This window comes from Lygodium microphyllum, chromosome 6 (assembly GCF_053477565.2).
Source record: "Lygodium microphyllum isolate KBCC chromosome 6, Lygodium_microphyllum_v1.1.10, whole genome shotgun sequence".
Taxonomy (NCBI): domain Eukaryota; kingdom Viridiplantae; phylum Streptophyta; class Polypodiopsida; order Schizaeales; family Lygodiaceae; genus Lygodium; species Lygodium microphyllum.
Genome location: NC_141140.1, coordinates 124,009,060 through 124,028,572, shown reverse-complemented (window position 1 = coordinate 124,028,572; position 19,513 = coordinate 124,009,060). Strand labels below are relative to the sequence as shown.

Below are 19,513 nucleotides of genomic sequence, written 5' to 3'. Positions count from 1 at the left end.
TTGACTCAGATTGAGGCTCACAGGTAGGAGATGACAAGGCATGACAAACATGACTGCTAACACCCCCTCTCAGATCCTGGATGTGGCTGAAGGCCGAAGAGGAAATAGATCCTGGGGTGGCAAGAGGAATGCCAATGTCGATGAAGTCCGTCGATGTAGACTGTCGCTGAAGGAGCTCCTCACGATCCTGGGAATCCCCCTCTACAACACTAGGGGCCAGGGAATCCACAGCCGCATCACCGAGATCGTCCCCCTCTGAAAGGGATGGGAGGTACGAGGGAACCACCGGAGGAGAGGGTGGGGGATGGGAAGGAACCTGTGGAATAGAAGGTGCACAAGCGGGAATGGGTGTAGCAATAGATTGCCTCGGAGGACCTGCATCAAAGAAGGGGAATGGAGCCTATAAAGCCCGCTCTCCTGCCAACCTGTAGATAAGACAGCTCCTGTAAGAGAATCCTCAATAACAACGGCATGCTCGGTGAAGATCACTCGTGTGCCAAGCCTCGTAAGGCCATAAACTGAGAGGAGGGAAAGGCCCAAATCCGGAACATGTAGGGCCTGTGAAAAGGAGCTCGAAGGTCGGTCGGTAAACAAAGGCAATGTGCCAACACCACTAATAGGCACCGATAAAATGTCACCAACAGTGACTAAACCCTCTGATGGATGGAGATCCTGTAACAAATCACCTCTGGGAGTCATATGACTCGAAGCACCACTGTCCACTAACCAAGGCTGCGCAGAAGACACTGCAGCCATGGAAGAAGGATCCTCCTCCAAAGCATGGATATGAAGGAACACTGACTCATGAGGAACAGCTGGTGTAGAGGTAGAAGAAGGCTCCGATGTAGATCCACCCGTCGCTCCCGGACGAAGGTGAGGGTACTTCTTCCAGCATTTCTCCTCGGGATGTGTCCCTTTCCCACAGTGTGGGCACTTCGGTCTCTCTGGATCTGAGTCAGAGCCTGAAGAACTGTCCTTCTTCTTAGCCTTTGACTTCTTCTTCTTCTTCTGTCCTCCCGAACGTGCAACAAAGGCTCTAGTGGAGTCGGATCCACTAGCACTGACCTCTCTGAGTCGCTCGTCATGCTCCAAGACAAGCGGGGATAGCTCCTCCCATAGAAGCTTCTCACGGGTCCTCGATGTAAGAAGGGTGGTGTAGAAGACATCAAACCGAGGCGATGGCAGCTGAGTCAAAAGAATCATAGCCATGTCTTCAGAAGATATCGTCCGACCGAGGGATGCAAGCTCATCCCTCATATCCTGTAATCTGTTGATGTGGTCCTTCATGGAAGGACTATCATCAAAAGCGAGCATCCGCAACTTCTTTTCGAGAGATATCCGGTGGGCAAACGTCTTCTGATGGTAGAGAGACGCGAGCTTTCTCCACACGTCTGCTGCAGTCTTCAACCTGTGAACATGAACAAGGACAGAATCCTGCAAACTCAGAAAGAGGAAAGATCTGGCTCTAGAATTGAGTCGATCCCATAAGGCTGCACGATCCATAGATGTCCCATCTGCGGGATCCACCTTAGGCCGGGGAATAGGAACAGAAACAAGCTCCCAAAGATCGAAGGAGTCCAAGATACACTCCACCTTGCAGGACCATAGAGAAAAGTTGGAGCCATCCAACCGGTCCTCTTTGGGCAGCTGAGAAAGTACGGGTACCTGTACAGGGGGTACCAAAGGCTGCATCTTCGGCCCACTGGAAGAGGCTGGCCGAGATACATGAATAGAAGGGGGACGGGAAAGAGGAATAGACTCCGGACGACAGTCCTCGTGATAGAAATTACGCCTCCGTTTAGATGAGTGTCGAGACAAAAGCTCGTCATCTGAGTCATCAAAGCCTGTAAATTGATGAGAAGACATCTTCGATATCTGCAAACACCAAAACACAAGAAGGGAAGGTTGCCGGTGCCGAAACACAAACACCAGAAGCTCCTGAGCTGGTCGCCTTGCACAGAACGCAAGGATGATGTCAAACACAAGTGCTAACGATGCAATCACCACAGAAAAACAGCCTCCTGCCTCAAAACGCCAGTAAGGAAGATGTCGCCCAGCAGGAAAAGAGCCGCTTGAAGATGGAACAACAGCCAGAACAGCAAGGCGCAGGCTGGAGGAGTGTCGCCCAGCTGGAGGAGGGCCGCCCAGGCTGAAAACGCAAATTTGGGGATGACGCCAACAGCAAATGCAAATAAGTGGACACCAAAACAGGCCGCCTTGATCAAGGAGATGGTGCTGAAGGTGACGCCTCAGCTGTTGGAGACGTCTTGACCAGCAAACGTAAGGTTGTGGGTGTTCTCCCGCGTAAAACTCAGCTCCGTGTACTCTCCTTCGGCTCTGATACCATGTGAGAGTGCGCTGCGGAAGAGGGAATACGAACATGGAGGGAGAGAGAGAGCAGAAAATAAGGAAGAGAAATCTGCACTGACTGAAATGAATGCTGAATACAAACGGGAAGGCGGAAGGAGACTGATCAGTCCCTGCACGCAGCCCACAGCGTCAGTGAGGGCACCAGATGAGGCTGATGATGATGGCAGCACCACCACGGGGGAGAAGGAGTGTCGGAATCTGCAAGAAGACAAGTGATCAAGTGGGGAGGGGGGCTGCCTATGAATAGGCAAAGGACAAACCCTAACCCTAACCCTAAAATGGGCGCAAACCCTAAAAATGCCCTAAAATGGGCGCCCCACAACAGTGACCAAAAAGTGGCTGGACAGCCAGTGGCTGCCCACTAAAAGAGGCCAAAAAGAAATACACATCCTAAGATAGCCAGTCAAGAGTGACTAGCCTCCCCCATCATAACACATGATAGACATGTCAGAGCTCCTAATGTCCTCGTCTGACTCAGACTGAGGCTCACAGGCAGGAGATGACAAGGCATGACAAACATGACTGCTAACAGTTGCTTTGTTCTATGCTCATTGATCTTGTTCCTTTGCTTCTGCATTGTGTTGCTCGAATGTCTATAACCAGACAGAGTATGGGTACAGTATGTAGGTAAGCATTTAGATATACTAGCCCTCAAAATTTGTCTTGGGCTTAGTCATCTCATGCAGGACAGTCTTGGCTGAAATTGTGATTAAAATGCCAAAAATTTTGAAGAATAGTTCTTGAGTCTTGTGTGCTTGACTCAAAAATACTTATGGGTCTGGACTTAAGCTAAACAAATCTTATAGAACCGCTTGCGTGAGAACTTATTGCATATGTTGATGAATGTAGCAAACATGTCAAGTGCCAGTTCTGTTGATGAATGTACTGAACACATGTCAAGTGCCAGTTCTATTGTATTCAGAACATTGTATGCTGTGATGCTGCCTTGATTTAGTTTGGAATTGGAACAAACTGCAAAATGTAACATTACTTTTAATAGGAAACAATTGATAGAACTGTTTGATCTACAAGACTATTAAATATGAATGTGATGTATCTGTATTGCAGGTGAGGTTGATGGTCTCATGCTGTGGCCTACTGCTGGAGAATTTTATATAAGTATGGTTTTTTTCCATCTTTTTTTATAAACAATTTGATTCACACATTGTAATTGGTGAGTATTCTAATATCTGGTTAAAATCAACTGATGTTACTTTGTTCTTCAATAAGAAGACATCAGAGCTAATAAATTTCTGTGCATTTCATGCTGGGAGCACAAGCGGGAATGGGAGTTCCCTTTGCAATTACTACCTCTAATGTCCCCAAGCTTTTGTGCAGCTGACCACCTGGGGGCATGCCAAGGAATTTGGAATGGATTTGATGTCATTGAACTTGATATCCCGTGTTAACTTTTGTAGCCTTTTGGATTGCAATCAAGCAAGGTTTCATCCACTTTGCCATGTCATAAGCCTCAGGCATCTTCCCTCATTGCACCCAAATCGAACATTAAAACTGCAATATTAATGGTGAGAATGGCCCAGCAATATCCAATGACTAGCCTATAGACCTCCATAACTTTACATGAAATCGTGATACATCCGAATTTTAAATGGCATTTTAGGAGCCATGTGTGTGCAGAAGCCCTCCTCAAGGGCAATCTTTGTTGAAAGCATACCATCCTGTAAGGGCCTCTAGTCGTATGTGACAATCCATGCCAAGTTGTCTAACTAGGTTGCTTGTGAGGCAGTTACCTTCTGCTTAAGTTGAATTTTGCAACCAGTCTCTCCTTACAAGCAGCTGGCTCCATGGAAGAGTCTCCTTGCTATCCTGGTCATCTGCTGTTTCCTTGCCCTTGGTTCCAGTACCATCCTCTCTCAATTCTCATGAGCAGCTGGCTTCTTGCAAGAGTCTGTGCATCCCTGTCAGCAAAGGCAGATGCTTGTAGGTTGTCCACAAGCTTAGACACCAAGTGACCTAGGTGCTCCACCCTTTGCTCCAACCACTTAGCCATATTAGTGACCGTCGCCTGGCTACCCACCTGCACTTGGCAGACTTGTCACTTGTTTGCCCATTTGGCTGTCCTTTGGCTCATCGTCCCACACTTCAGCACATTGTGTGTGTCTATACCTGTATTGTTGTATGCCTGCTGGCTGCCACATGTCCAGGTGTCTTACAAGGATGGTTGGAGGGAGTAGGAGCTGTGAGAGGGAAGGGCAGCAGATGGAGGGAAGTAGGGGAAGTGAGTATGGAGGAGGCACTGAAAGAGGGTGGGTGGGATATAGTGACTGAAAGAGGTGACAGTGCTAATGAGGGAAGGAGACCAGCAGCACACAGGTGTCTTCTAAGCTTTATGTGACGACTTAGCGATTAAAATGACTCTTTATTAGGTCCAGTATCATCTTACATGAATTTAGTGTATTATGATGCTGTATGGGTGCCCTATTGGGTAACCTACACTGCATCTCTGCATTTTTTGGATCCAATGTTAAATACGTGAGATAGATGATAGATCCATGTGTGCCCTACATGTTTTCCATTAACGCACTTTACCAAAATGCACATCGGGCTATTCCAACCAGTGAAATGCCCTAATCTGTTTCTTAGAATTGGCAAACTGTATTGCAGATGATGGCTACAGTGTGGTTTTACCAGAGAAGCTGAGCACAAAAAAATGGAATGTTTATCGGTATGTTTGGGTGCCTTTTTATTTTACATTCAGACCATGCATTCACATTGTCCTTTTCCTGGTCTTAATTTTGTAACAATAGTTTGTCTTGTGGAAACAGATCAGCTAGATCTCCGCTGCAGCTAATTGAGTACTTTGTTGATTGTCCAGAAGTCAAAACACTTCATGACAATTTTGTGTAGGTGGATCCTGCCATTTGAAAGGTCAGGTTATCCTTTCGTTAGTGCATGTTTGAGTTAGATGCATGGGCAATTATTTTGTGCAGTTATGCAGCTACAACATATCAAGACCTGAGGTATCTTGGTACAAGGATCCGTGAAGATGGAAATGTTGGAGAGTATGTTCTAAAAGTATCCGTTTTGTATTGTGAGGATTCATCTCTTCCCAGACTTGAGTGAAACTTATCCATGTTTTTATTGGTCCAAGGTACAAGTGGATGACTTATGGAGAGGCAGCAGCTGCTCGAGCAGCCATTGGTTCAGGCCTTGTTTTACATGGTCTTCCAAAGGTACTTTTGCAGGGATTTTACAAGTTGTTGGTGTTGAGCACAAATTGAGGCTGTTGCTCATGAACAGGGCTCCTGTATTGGCCTGTATTTTATCAACCGTCCTGAATGGATCATTGCAGAGCATGCTTGCTCATCTTATTCTTACATTTCTGTCCCTCTTTATGACACGTTAGGTAAGAATTGTTTATATTCTTTTAATCCTCATAAAGCTAAGATCTTATTTTGTTTTTAAAAAATCCCCATCAAGCTCGTGCTTTCAGGGCTGAATTTTTAAGATGCATTCTCATCTGACAGGTCCTGATGCTGTTAAGTATATCATAAATCATGCTGAGCTCGCTTGTGTATTTTGCACTCCTGATAAGCTGGAGACTGTAAGCCCAAACTTCCTTATTCTCTCATAATTTTAGGCTTGTTACAAACAAGGTCCCAAGCAAGCCTGCCCTAAATCACAGGATAACAAATCACCTCCATATTCGTGCACTTCAATTTGCTGCTCATGTATGCTCATTTCTGTTTCTTTTTTTTTTTCATCTCATTACAATCATCTTCCCACAGACAAACTTGTGATTGTAATGTTTCAGTGACAGTGGTGGTACATCTTATAGTAAGCATTGATTTTGATGTCTTTTCATTTTGCAGTTGCTCGACTGTCTTTCTGAAACTACATCCATCAGGCTGATTGTGGTATGCACATCTTAAGTCAAACCATACGTTTATACCTTTTTATCCATATAACCAACATCCGAGCTAAAACATATCTTCATTTCTTTATATGATGTGCGTAGGTTGTGGGCGGTAATGACCTGCTCATCCCCTTGCTTCCATCAAGAGCAGGGTTAGAAATTATTTCTTTTTCTAGACTTGAATCACAGGTATTTTACTAGAAAGTGTCTTTTTATTCTGCTGGCTAATTAAAGAAAACTGACATTTGCTTTCTGGTCTCTGCTTGTAGTTATTATGGTGAGTTTACATTGTTTCATATTTAAAGCCAATTGGTTGCCATAGGAAACATGAGACCATCCTTGGTTGCCAACTATCCCATAGACATCTCTAGAGGATACCTTTGAAGGGATTTGTGCTGCTGTGCTCTACCTAATGTCTGCTATGTTGCCGCTTCTGCTATGTAGGTGAAGAAAGTTAGAAACTCATTGCCTTCTATGAAACTGATGAGGCAGACCAACTCCATTCTTCCAGATTCTAGTGCAACTCATTCAGTTCCCAACACTCCGAAATCCATAGCTGCCACATAGGATATTTGAAACCGGCCTGTTCACTGGAAAGGGCGGTAGTGTACAACTAAAATATATAAATGCTTTCACCCAATTTAACGGTCGTCCACTTTACCTGAACTTAAAGACATAGAATCAAGAAGACATACAGGAAGCTAGAATGCTCCTGTTGTGACATAGACACCCTGTTGGCCCCTAAGTTAGGCGCCCCTTGCGGTATTTCTTTATTTTTAAAAAGAGAGAAAGTACAATGGGCTGTCTTTCACCTATTCTGGACGAAATTTGGCAGCATAACAGTATAATTACTGACCCAAAACAAGTTGACCAGGAGGGTAAACTCTGCCCAAGTCTGAAACTTCTGGTTGGAGTGCAGAATTGACCATTTCAGTCTGCTGTAATTACTGGTTCAGACCTGTTCTGAAACCTGTTTTCAACTCATATTGTTCCCTGTACTGTTCAGCCCACTGTAATTACTGGTTCAGACCTGTTCTGAAACCTGTTTTCAGCTCATATTGTTCCCTGTATTGTTCTGCATCATCTGTGCCAAATGCCCCTTGACTCTGACATCAATTGGGCTCTGAAATAACCTCTGAACAGTCCAAAATCTGTACTGATTTAGTGCTGTTTCGGACACTTGCTTGGTGAGGTTACCACTCTCACCTATTCCTGCTGGCAGGCAGCAAACAACTGCTCCTGTTCCTGGAGAAAAGAGGCTCTTGCCTCATGCAAAAACAACATATTCCACACAGTTGTACCTGAATCAGAAGAAAGGCCCTTGATTCTGCAGCAAAACCACACTGTCAGGGAGAGAAAGAGAGAGAGTAGAAAGCAAGCTCAGCCCTCTGTGCATCATTGACAAGGAAGACCAGCTCTCAGGAGCTCTCCATCTGCAGCTGTTAATCACAAATGAGTCCCCCCAACCATAAAAAAACTACACGCCAGCCCTCTTTAAAGAGGTAAGTGCACAACTTTGTGCCAAGTGGCAGCACTGGAAGATATTTCCCGTTCCAGCCTTCCGGTCTGAAATTCTCCATGCTCGGTGCAGAATTTGACCTCGGCACAGACCAAAGGATTGATCCTCCTGTAAAAATGAAGATAATGACGCGAACAGATTTTGGGATCCAAAAATAGTAACTCCCTAAGTTTTAGGAGTTGCTTCCATTGCATCCCCACTAGTCTTTTGACCATCTTTGTTGACTATGGCTACATTCAAATTTGCAATGTAACTCAACTGAAAGTGAATTTCCACTGATGACCCCACATGGACTAATCTCTTGGAGATTTGTCCATCTTCACTTTGAACTAGTCTCTTCCAGGCTAGTTCTTCAACACACTTGTCCATATACACTTTAACAAGTCTCTTCTAGGCTCGTCAATCTACAGTGCCATCAGTCTCTTCCAGACTTGTACTGGACCTTAACTGTCCAGTCTTGACTCACTGGACATCCCTGTCTGATTCACATACTGGCCATGCAACTCAAGCGTTTAGATTTCAAGAGGGATCCTTCCAAAAAGAAAAACCAAATAAAATATGTAATAAAGAAATCATTAAAAAGGTAATAGTTGTCACAATCTGGTGACAATATTTAACCCACAACATCCATTAGAGCCCTAGACTGAAATCCTCCTTCAAGCAAGGTTGGGGAATGCTAAGTCTTATCCTCTAGTGCTAGACTACCACCCTTCTGCATGTTATAGAATATGTTTGGGGAGGAGCATTTGACTATACCTGCTATCTGCACAAGGACGCCCAATGGTGAAAACTTGGCTGTCTGCATCTGCTGTTGATGAGTGGGGTTGAGCCACTCTTGTGGGAGGACTATCTCAATCTCTAGCTGTCTAGCCTCTACTCCCTTTCTGCTCCCGACCCACTTGCTGAAGGATCTTCAAGTCTGCAGGGATGCAGATCTCTCTCCAAATGCTGATGGAATGGGCAAGTCCAGCCTCCCAAGCAGCCAACCTAATGTGCATGCGCTCCCCAAGCTGCATCTTGTCTCTATCCTTGACATGCAGATTCTAGACGATTGCCTATCTATTTATCTCCTGTAGGCCTCTCCTCTAACACCTTCTGTAGGCTCTCGCAGGCTCCTAACAAACTGCGCAGGAAGGAAGATCTAGAGCACGTGGGTGATGCCATTGTGAAGGTCCACCTAAGAGATGATCTGCAATCTCCTCCGGACTCAGACAACACTGCCCACTTCTTGTAAGTCCTTGAACCATTGGCTAGCTTGCACTTGCTGCCATGCAACACCTCTAGTATCAATCTCTCTCCCTCTAACATCAATGTATTATCCTTAACCAATACGGCTATGTCATGTGCATACTCTAAGTCAAGTAGGTCTGTCACGGGGATGTGAAATTTTAAGATGCTTTAATGTTGCCGATAACATTTGATTAAGTTATTAATCAAATGCGCAAGGTCGTTTAGCACATGTGATGCACATGGCAGTTATGTCATGGTAACAGGCCAAGGACCCCACTGATGCAGTAGATGTCAAAGGCAAAAGTTGTGATAAGTTATGTCGGTTGGGCTTTGGGGGTCGGTCGGTGTTAGTTTGGACCCTAGGATAATTGTTTGGCTAATAAGTGTCAATGGTGACACTAGGGACTAGCATTAATTACTTAATTAGTGCTAATCTTAGGGTCAACAGAGGCTGGGGACCACTTTAGGTTGCAAATGGCCTAGCCAATTGAATTATGGATGGGCACATTTAATTTTGGATAGGGTCAGAAGGGTTGAAATTAATTTTCAGGATGATTTAATTCTGAAAATTAATTTAAATGGCTAGATAATGTTGCAAAATGGGTTTAAAAGGCTGCCTCTTGGCAAAATGTGCAAACTAAGAAAACATTTTTTGGGCTAGTCTTAGCCCTTTAGTTAGTTTACAGCCGGGGGGGGGGAGAGAGAGAGAGAGAGAGAGAGAGGGTGTTGGTGGTCTATTTTCTAATCAGGTGACAGCATTTTGGAGGTGTGTGGCAGTAGGTGACTGCATCAAATGCAAACTGGAGCAGGCAATAGCCAGATTTTAGGATTTTCTCACGAAGAAAATCAGATTTCTTTCTTATCTTGGCTTGCTCTCACCTTTTCTAGTAATTTCTCAAAAGATCTCAACACTTCTCAGCTATTCTAAGTAGATCTCAGCTAGATTTGCTGGACAGTAGGAGGATTTTTGTTGTAAACCCTAAATTTTGTGCAGAAATAAGAGTTTGACAGCCACCTTGGGACGTGTGCCATCAGGAGAAGGTATCATACACTAAAATTAGCATCCAAAATTCGTGGAATTGATAGGGATTTCAGATGCCAGCCCCCATCCATTGTAAATTGGGGTAGCATTTGGCCAGCTGATGGTTCCATTTATGCAAGTCATGGATGAAAATCAAGGGGCAATTGGCCCCAAATTGCTTATTGGTTGTATGTACGACAAAGGGCTTTTGGATCAACACAGGAGATTGTGGAATCTCAACTTGTACACTGTTCATTAGCAATTAAATGTAAAGAAATACCGAAAGGGATGCTAGTTCTTGGGCCAACTGGGTATCTATTGTCCAAGATTGTTAAGGTAATGTATGCATTTCAGTTTATGCTCGGTTATTAATTGCTGTAATTAAGTGCTTGATCAGGTTTTGTCGCCCTATCCAAAGAGGAAGGCTGGTTTCATGGTTCCATTGCCGAGATACGACTCAATCCTTTGATTTGGTGGGCCCGAGGCTCTTGATTGCAAGACCTTTGTGCTACTGCTGATTTTTGCTCTTAGCTAAGAAAGATGTTTTCATATTGTGAGATGGAATCAAGCAGTGATGAAACCTCGAAATATGAAAATTCACATGGGAATGAAGGAAATGCAATGCCTGATCTTGGACAAGGCTTAGACCATGGACAATAAGCTGAAAATATTGCTGTTGGGTAAGATGTAGGGCCTTCAAGGCATAATGAGCTGATGAATATCAAAGTGAAGAGAAATTTGATGATGGCCAGTTTAAGAATCGGATGAGGACAACGGGAAATCTCTTTACTGAATTGGCAAAGGATCCTCGGTTCACTCAATTTTTGAATGCTCCAAAGAAGAATAGCAAGGGCAAGAAGAATAAGTCATCTTCTACACCTGTGGGATAACAAGGTACATCGAAGGAAATGCCAACACCTTCATTTGAAGCTCCCAAAGATATGATGGAAGCAAAATAGTTAGTATCTATAGGGCAAGGAATGTAAATGCAGGGCCATCATGGAAGTGCCAATCCAATGAATTTTGGATAGTTGGGCATGCATGCTATGATGGGGCAGCTAGGATACTTTGGTGATAGTACGATTTTTCATGCTATGGTAGGACAAGGATTACATACGAGAATGTATGGCACAAAACCGTATGGTATGCAGCAGTGAATGCATGGTGTGCAAGGCCCAATGTGTTCGGCTATGGCTAGAACTATACGAAACCCTATGTATGGCAACATTAGCTTGATGCCTGGGATACAAAGTAGCATGTTTGATAATGCATTTGCACCCCCGAATGTTTATGGGGTTCAAGGAATGAGTGCTAGTCAGGAAAATGCTTTGTTTGGTATTGGTTTTGATGTAAATTTAGCGAATGCACCCTTTTTGCAACAGCTAGTGTATGACAACTTGACACCCAAAGGGATAGCAAAAGACTATGATGAGGGTGGAAAAGCAGGGAAGTTTGAGTTTTTAAATGGTGCACAAGGTAGATTGAAAGCTTTGATTTTCATTCAGTAGTTTAATGTAGTCTATTCAGGGGAGAATTTCACAGGGTCCTCAAAGATTGGAAGGCAATCACTTTCTTGAAGGGGGATGCATTGTAGTGGTGGTCCACTCTTTTGATACAAGGTAGAGGACCACCAACATGCGTACAATTCAAGAAAATATTTGCATCAAATTTGATTGGCAAGTATCTTTGAGGTGGACATTATAACAACTTGGAATAAGTTGGATGCTAAGGAATGTAAAAATTTGGAGCAATATAATAAGAAGTGTTGGGATGTATCGCTGCCTGTTACTTCTTATTGCCTCGTATCCCTTCATGAGCAAGTGGAAAAATATATTTGTGGGTTGCCCAAAGGAATCAACGATTTTTGCATTAAATCCACTGCGTTTAGCATGTCTCAACTCATAGAAATTACTGCTACAGCAGATACTTTGCTTTGTGGGAAGGATTCGCGCTTTAGAGAGTAGGGAGAAGCCGAATAAAAAGTTGTTTAAGGCTGAGAAAAGGAGGCAGATCTGAAAATCAGCGTGAAAAGAAGGGCTAAACAGCAAATAAAAGAGACAGTCCCAATACACAGCAAACTGAAAAATCAGAAAATCAAGGAGATTCCAAGGAAAAGAAGCCTAAAATGTCAGTGGGATTGGTGCTTGATATTGTTAGTGATTAGCCCATTGATGATGTTACTGAGTTGTGTAGAGCATGGGGAAAAATTAGGGATTAGTATGCATTAATTTTCTTTTATAATGGTATATGAGTCAACTTCATCTTTGTTGAGATGACAGATCGTATAAGCATCAAAGTGAATGAGATGGACCCATGGAGGAAGTTGGAATGGCATGTAAAGGCCATGTAGTGCCTGTCACACCACTCATTGGAAAGCTTCCGTTGCATATATAGGGATATGTGGACAGCAAAGAGTTCTTCATTGCTTCACTTGAAGGTTATGATGTATTGCTTGAAATGCCATGGTGTCATCGTATGCATACAATGATTGATTCTCAGATTCTCGTGCAAACGAGATCATTATTCAGCATAAGGGAAAGACATTATACTTGATGTAAAATTGAAAGGTGAATCTGTCCCTGTTGTATCTATAGTTGCCATTTCTAAAGTAATGGAAAATCATCTTCCAACGTACTTGGTTTTTACTAAAGGATAAAGATGATAGTGAGAATGTTGGGAATATGTGTAAGTTACAGGAGAATTGCATGCTATTTCTGAAAATGTATACTGATTGTTTCTCTCAATTACTTTCAAGGAAGCTATCATCTAAAAGGTCAGAAGATCATGGCATAGATCTTATCCTTGGAAGTAGGCCACCTAATAAGCCACTTTATGCAGCCCAAGAGGAGATTATGAGTTAGATGAATGAGCTATTAGAAAAAGGGTTGATTTATCTCCTTTTTGTTCTCTAGTGTTTTTGGTGTTGAAAAATGATGGTTCATGGCATATGTGGATTGGTTATCGTGCTCTGAAATAAGATCATGATAAAGAATCAATTTTGGATCCCTTGGATTGATGATGTTATGGATAGATTGCAGGGTGTAGCCATTTTCAACCATATAGCTTTGAAAAGTAGGTATCATCAAATACACATCAGATCGGAGGATGTGCCTAAGACAGCTTTCAAAACATCTTTTAGGCTATAAGAGTCTCTTGTACGAATGCTCCTATCACTTTTAGTCGGATGGTGGATCGCATCTTCAGGCCATATAAAGGATTTATGGGTACTTTCTTTGATGATATAAATTTTCTATTCAAAGAATGAGGCACAACATAGAAGACACTTGGACATTGTGTTCAATGAATTAGGTGAATATAGGTTGTTATCAATGACAAGAAGAACAAATTCTTTTTGCATGAAATTCACTTTTTGGGGCATATTGTATCGGCTGATAGTATTCGTATGGACACTACAAAGGTTGAGGCAATACGATCATGGCCACCTTTGAGAAATGTACATGAGATCCGTAGCTTCTTGGGTTTGTGTTTTTACTACAAGAAGTATGTACACGGGTTTGTTGAAATTGCATCTCCATTGCATGCTTTACAGAAGAAGAATGTGTCATTTAGATAGATAGCAATGGAAGTTTCAGCATTTGAAAAAAAGGAAAGACAAGTTCAAATTCAATGTTTGTGTTGCCTGATCTAAGAAAGTCATTCATTGTTCAGTGTGATGCATGTGGTAGCAGCATTGGGACTGTTCTTATGCAGGATGGTTGTGTTGTGGCTTATGAGAGCCGAACTCTCCACGGTGTGAAGAAGAATTTGTAGATCTATGACAAAGAGATATTGGCTATAATTTATGCACTATCTACACGAAAACATTATTTGTTGGGGGTTGATTTTACAATATAGATAGATAATTAGACTTTAAGGTACTTTTTGACGTAGACAAAGTTGTTAGAGAAACATATGAGATGTGCAAAATTTCTCTCTATGTTTCATTTTCAGATTGTATATATTAATGATAAAAAGAATGTTGTGGTTGATGCATTGTCACATAAGCCTCAAGTTTCAACTGTCAGCATGGTTGATCACATTGAGTTTGATGCCATGAAAGAGCAATATATTATTGATTCGGACTTAGCTAATATTTATGATCTACTTTGCAATGGCCAAAGGTATGAGCACTTTGTGCTTAGAGATGGATTTTTGATGATGCACTGAGGACCTGTGTCACAAAGCAGTTGAGACCTAGAGTTATCATTGAAAGTCATGCTCCTTAGTATACAGGACACAGAGCTATTGATGTCATAGTTAAGGTAGTAGATCATTTATTTTATTGGTTAACTTTGAGCCATGATGCAAAGCAGTTTTTCAGGATATGCATCGTATGTTAGAAGGTAAAACATGATAGGCAAAAGATGCCGGGCTTGTTGTAGCCCTTGCCTTTTGGATAGGCCTTGGCAGAGCATTGCAATGGACTTCATTTTTGAGCTTCCTAGGACAACTATAGAAAACGATGAGGTATGGACTATCATTTGTAGGTTTAACAAACAAGTCCATTGCATTCGGGTGAGGAAGAAAATAAAGGCTAATCATATGGCACGCTTGTTTTTGCAACATATCTTTAATTATTTGCTAAAGTTGATCGTTAGTGATTGCAACCCTTGGATGACCAGTTTATTTTGAAAGGGGTTGTTTGAGAACATGGATACCACGCTGAAATTCTCATCATCCATCGATCCGCAGATAGATGGTTGGTTTGAGAAAGCAAATTCTAGAGTGTTAGATCTTTTGAGGTGCTGTGTCTCAGATCACAGACACAATGGGAGTAATATTTACTTTTAGTTAAGTTTGCTTACAACAATATAGTGTATAGTTCCATTTGCAAAGCTCCTTTTGAGGTGGCTAAGGATGGCAAAAAGGTATCATCTATCTTATAGACTAAGAATAAGATCTTTGAGGCTGACCATTATGTGGAAAACTTGGATGTAGCCTATGCAAAGATAAAGTATGCACTTCAGATGTCATAGGAAAAGCAAAAGAAGATAGCTTATCACCATAGACATGCTTTGAAGTTTACAGAGAGCAATTATGTATTGCTTTGTTTTGAAAAGGCAAGGCTGAAATAGATGACAGAGAGAGAGAGATTGTATTTAAAGTGAAGTATGAGATACTATGGGCTCTTCTAGGTGTTGGAAAAGATCAACGATGTGGCATACAGGCTGAAATTACCTCCACATTGGCGGATACACAATGCCTTTCGTGTTAGTTTGTTGAGGCCTTTTTGAGGAGTTGGATGAAATTGTGGTATCTGAGCAAATCTTGGCACATAAGGAAAGAAAGGTTATAGGCAAAGTTTCTAGGAGATATTTGGTGAAGTTTCATAATTATTCACCAATGGATACAAAATGAATGGAAGAGGATGACTTGGTAGACTATCCTTAGTTGTTGCAGCTTTTGTAGTAGTTTGTGATCAGTTCTCAGATCAGTAAATGATCAGTTTATGATTAGATTATGGTGAGTTTTCAATGGTTTACAATTGGTTCCATGGACAACAGCATGTTAGTAAATGCCATTGACAATTTCAGCCATGGTTTTTATGCTGAAAATATGCTTACTATGATTGTGGAGTCAGAACAATTGAGAAACATGAGTTATAGTCCAATGGGTTTCTAGCAATAGTTCTAGGCTAATTCTTAGTATTATTTGATGTTTATGCTGGCTGGAAATTTTCAGCAAGGTTAGAGGCATGTGGCATGGTTGGACAACAATGGCTAATACCAGTGCAGTATGCTTTTCTTTTGGCGCAATAGAGTGTAATCGAGGATGGCTGTAGGGATTTTCAGGGGGAGATCTATCAGGGGGACTTGAAAATCTAAGATACTTTAATCTTGCTGATATTATTTGATTAAGTTATTAATCAAATGTGCAAGGTCGTTTGGCACATGTGATGCACATGGCAGCTATGCCACGGTAATAGGCCAAGGACCCCAAGGATGCAGTGGTTGTCAAAGGCAAAAGTTGTGATAAGTTATGCTAGCTGGGCTTTGGGGCTCGGTTAGTGTTAGTTTGGATCCTAGGACAATTGTTTGGCCAATAAGTCTCAATGGTGACACTAGGGACTAGCATTAATTATTTAATTAGTGCCAGTATTAGGGTCAATAGAGGTTGGGGACCACTCCAAGTTGCAAATGGCCTAGCCAATTGAATTATGGATGGGTACATTTAATTTTGGGTGGGGTCAGAATGACTGAAATTAATTTTCAGGATGATTTAATTCTGAAAATTAATTCACTGGCTAGATAATGTTGAAAAATGGGTTTAGAAGGCTGCCACTTGGCAAAAATGCAGAGAGAGAGAGAGAGAGAGAGAGAGAGAGAGAGAGAGAGAGAGAGAGAGAGAGGGAGTTGGTGGTTTATTGTTTGATCAGAGAGTGGCAATTTGTTGCAGAAGACAGCCATCTAGGGGCCTTATTAGGCATGGGACAGCAAGAAGACATCTTCCAAGGGCAGGCAGCACCATTGCTGATCAGGTGACAGCATTTTGGAGGTGCGTGGTAGTAGGTGACTGCATCAAATGCAAACTGGAGCAAGCAATAGGTAGATTTTAGGATTTTCTCGCGAAGAAAATCAGATTTCTCTCTCATCTTACCTTTCTCTCACCTTCTCTAGTAGTTTCTCAAAAGATCTTAGCACTTCTCAGTAGATCTCGGCTAGATTTGGTGGACAGCAGGAGGATTTCTATTGTAATGCTAAATTTCTGCAGAAATAAGAGTTTAACAGCCACCTTGGGACCCGTGCCAATAGGAGAAGCATCGTACACTGAAATTAGCACTCGAAATTCGTGGAATTGGTAGGGATTTTAGATGCTAGCCCATCCATTGTAGCAAGTCGTGGGTGAAAATCAAGGGGCAATTGGCCCAAATTGCTTGTTGATTGTATGTACAACAAGGGGCTTTTGGATCAGCAAAGGAGATTGTGGAATCTCAACTTTTACACTGTCTATTAGCAATCAAAGATGAAATACCAAAAGGGACACTAGTTCTTGGGCCAACCGGGTGTCTATTGTCCAAGATTGTTAAGGTAATGTGTGCATTTCAATTTATGCTTAGTTGTTAATTGTTGTAATTAAGTGCTTGATTAGGTTTTACCACCCTATCTAAAGAGGAAGGTTGGTTTCAAGGTTTACTTGCATCTGTAGCAACATGAGACCCCTCAACCTATGGACTTGTAAGTGAAGGGAATAGGACATCGCCTCCACAAAGAGTAGGAAGAGATATGGAGCCAAAGAACAGCCGTGTTTGATTGATCTCTCCAAATGGAACCGCACTACTTTTCGCCCTCCTATGATTGCCCTGCCGCTATCCGACTTATATTAAGTGCTAAGACCCCACTGATCCAGTGCTAAGGAAAGCCTAGCTGGCGGGCCATGTTACTATCCAAGAAGTTCAAATCACCCCTTTTCCACAGTTAAATGTAGTTGATCTTACAATATTGTTCATGAGCCTCATGTTTGAAAATTCGCTAGAGAAATTTTAAATCAAAGTTCTTTTAATTCACTTTTTGGGAATTGTTAATGCAAAGTTGTAATACACTTGGGGTAACTAAACAAAGTTAGGAAACTGCAAACCTTGTGGTTTTTTACTCTTAGAAAAGCTTTTTTCACTCTCATTGACTCTTCACTCTTGGCACAATTCAATGTTGCTTATCTAGACAAGGTTGAAAATTTAAAAAGACAGGAGTGACTAGCAAATGCAAAGTCATGAAAATAGGTTAGCCTCTTCAGTTTAATCACTTAAAAAACCACATCAAAATTCTTCAAAAAAGAGGGTGTATGTGTGCCTTCCTTGCTAGTAAACCTGAGCTGGGTAGCTTTCCATGGTAGGTTGTTGGACACCTGTGTAGTGGAGGCAAATGGGCTAAATGATTTGGTGAAAGGGAGGTGGTATGGATGGTAAGGTGGTAGTCATGCTTCTAGTGATGATAGTTGCCACATGGTAGGCCAACTCATGGCACTGCAAACTATTGCCGATTGCACCATCCCAAAGTGACTCTTCATTGGTATGAAGGGCATTCCTTGCCTATGTTCTGATATTCATCTTCAGCCTACCTTAGCACTCCCCTTTCCCATTGTCAAGAAGAGAACTAAGAGAGAAGAAAGAGGAGAGAGAGAAGACTATAGAAGAGAGAGAAACGGGAGGGAGAGAGACTAGAAGATGAGAGAGAGACATGAAAAAGAGAGAAAGAGAAGGCAGCTATAGAAGTTGTGTAAGGAGCTGAAGGTATAAGAGACTTGGTTTATACTTAACGATTCTGAAAAATGAACCTCTTTACATATTACGTACCCTGCCAATGTGCCTGGTATTATTTTTCATTATTTATCATTTTCCTATGCATCACAATCCATCCCCACCTAGATGTTTTTGTCCTCAAAAATAAAAATTGAAGGACTTATTACAAGGAATTACAAATTGTGGAATGGAGTGGGTACTCTGCATAGATCTAACAAAAATATACCTAATCTTCAAGAATCCTCTAAAGAATTATAGTTGTAGGGTTGAGAACTAATTAGAATGTGTGTACATCCATTGTAGAACATAAACATGCAAACTTAAGCCAAAATTCTTCAATTAAGAACTCCTAGATGTAGGCATTGTGCTGTCCACTGCTGACCGTGTTGCACAAAATCGACAATAAGTTTTGATTGGCTGATCTAAATCAAGCGTGTGCTGTCTACTGCTGACCGTGTTGCACAAAATCGACAATAAGTTTTGATTGGCTGATCTAAATCAAGCGTGCTACAGCTCGAGACGAAGCCCTCTTCAAGACGAAGCCCTCTTCAAGCACTTTCAATCTATATACTTTTTCATATCTGCCATTAGATTAAATCAAATCTATCCCAAAACAGAGAGCTGTCTCGCAGTGAAACAGAGCCCACTAGTTGACAGTCTCTTCCACAAAGAATACTTGAAGTTTAGGAAATCATTATAAGAGTAGTATTGGTCTAACTAGAGTTCAAAAGCAATCCCTTATCCACCCGGATCAAAAGGAAAGCTATTATTAAAATCATCAGCTGGGTCATAGAACTGATCCATGTCATCTCCATCATTCACTGATTCATAGTCAAGATCTTGAAGCACCAATATACTATTGACTTTGAAGGGTAGTCTGCATTATACTTCTCTCCACACTTGAAAACAAAGTCCTTTCTCCTTGCGGTCCTTGTAAAGCTCCATTCGAATTAGCTTGTCATTATTGGGAGTAGAAGCAGGTGGTGACTTTATTTTAGCATATTGATTTTCTATCCACCATTTGAAGTCTTGAAGTTGCTTCTTGCTTGGTAGCATTGTAAGGTGGGTAGATAGGAATTATAGAGACATGAGCTTGTGAAATAGGCTTTCCATTAATATTGCCATTTTGACCTTGCTTTATGGTGGCTTTTGCTGTCCAAATGAATGTTGAAAATTTACATCCTTCTTGTAGTTTTGATAATACCTTTCAACTAACTCAATTTCTTGAAACAAAGTGGAGGGCTTTTGTTCCATTACATA

General features: G+C 41.9%; 1 protein-coding gene across 1 annotated transcript in view; it reads left to right on the top strand.

Annotated features, from left to right (window-relative positions):
* Positions 1-19,513, top strand: part of LOC148035074 (long chain acyl-CoA synthetase 6, peroxisomal-like) — a 56,661-nt gene that overhangs the window by 18,754 nt on the left and 18,394 nt on the right. Inside the window, 9 exon segments of the mRNA XM_087679995.1 lie at positions 3,439-3,489; positions 4,996-5,056; positions 5,157-5,234; positions 5,322-5,393; positions 5,483-5,564; positions 5,632-5,737; positions 5,859-5,935; positions 6,204-6,248; positions 6,350-6,436. Of these exon segments, the coding sequence (XP_087536121.1) occupies positions 3,439-3,489; positions 4,996-5,056; positions 5,157-5,234; positions 5,322-5,393; positions 5,483-5,564; positions 5,632-5,737; positions 5,859-5,935; positions 6,204-6,248; positions 6,350-6,436 (659 nt within the window).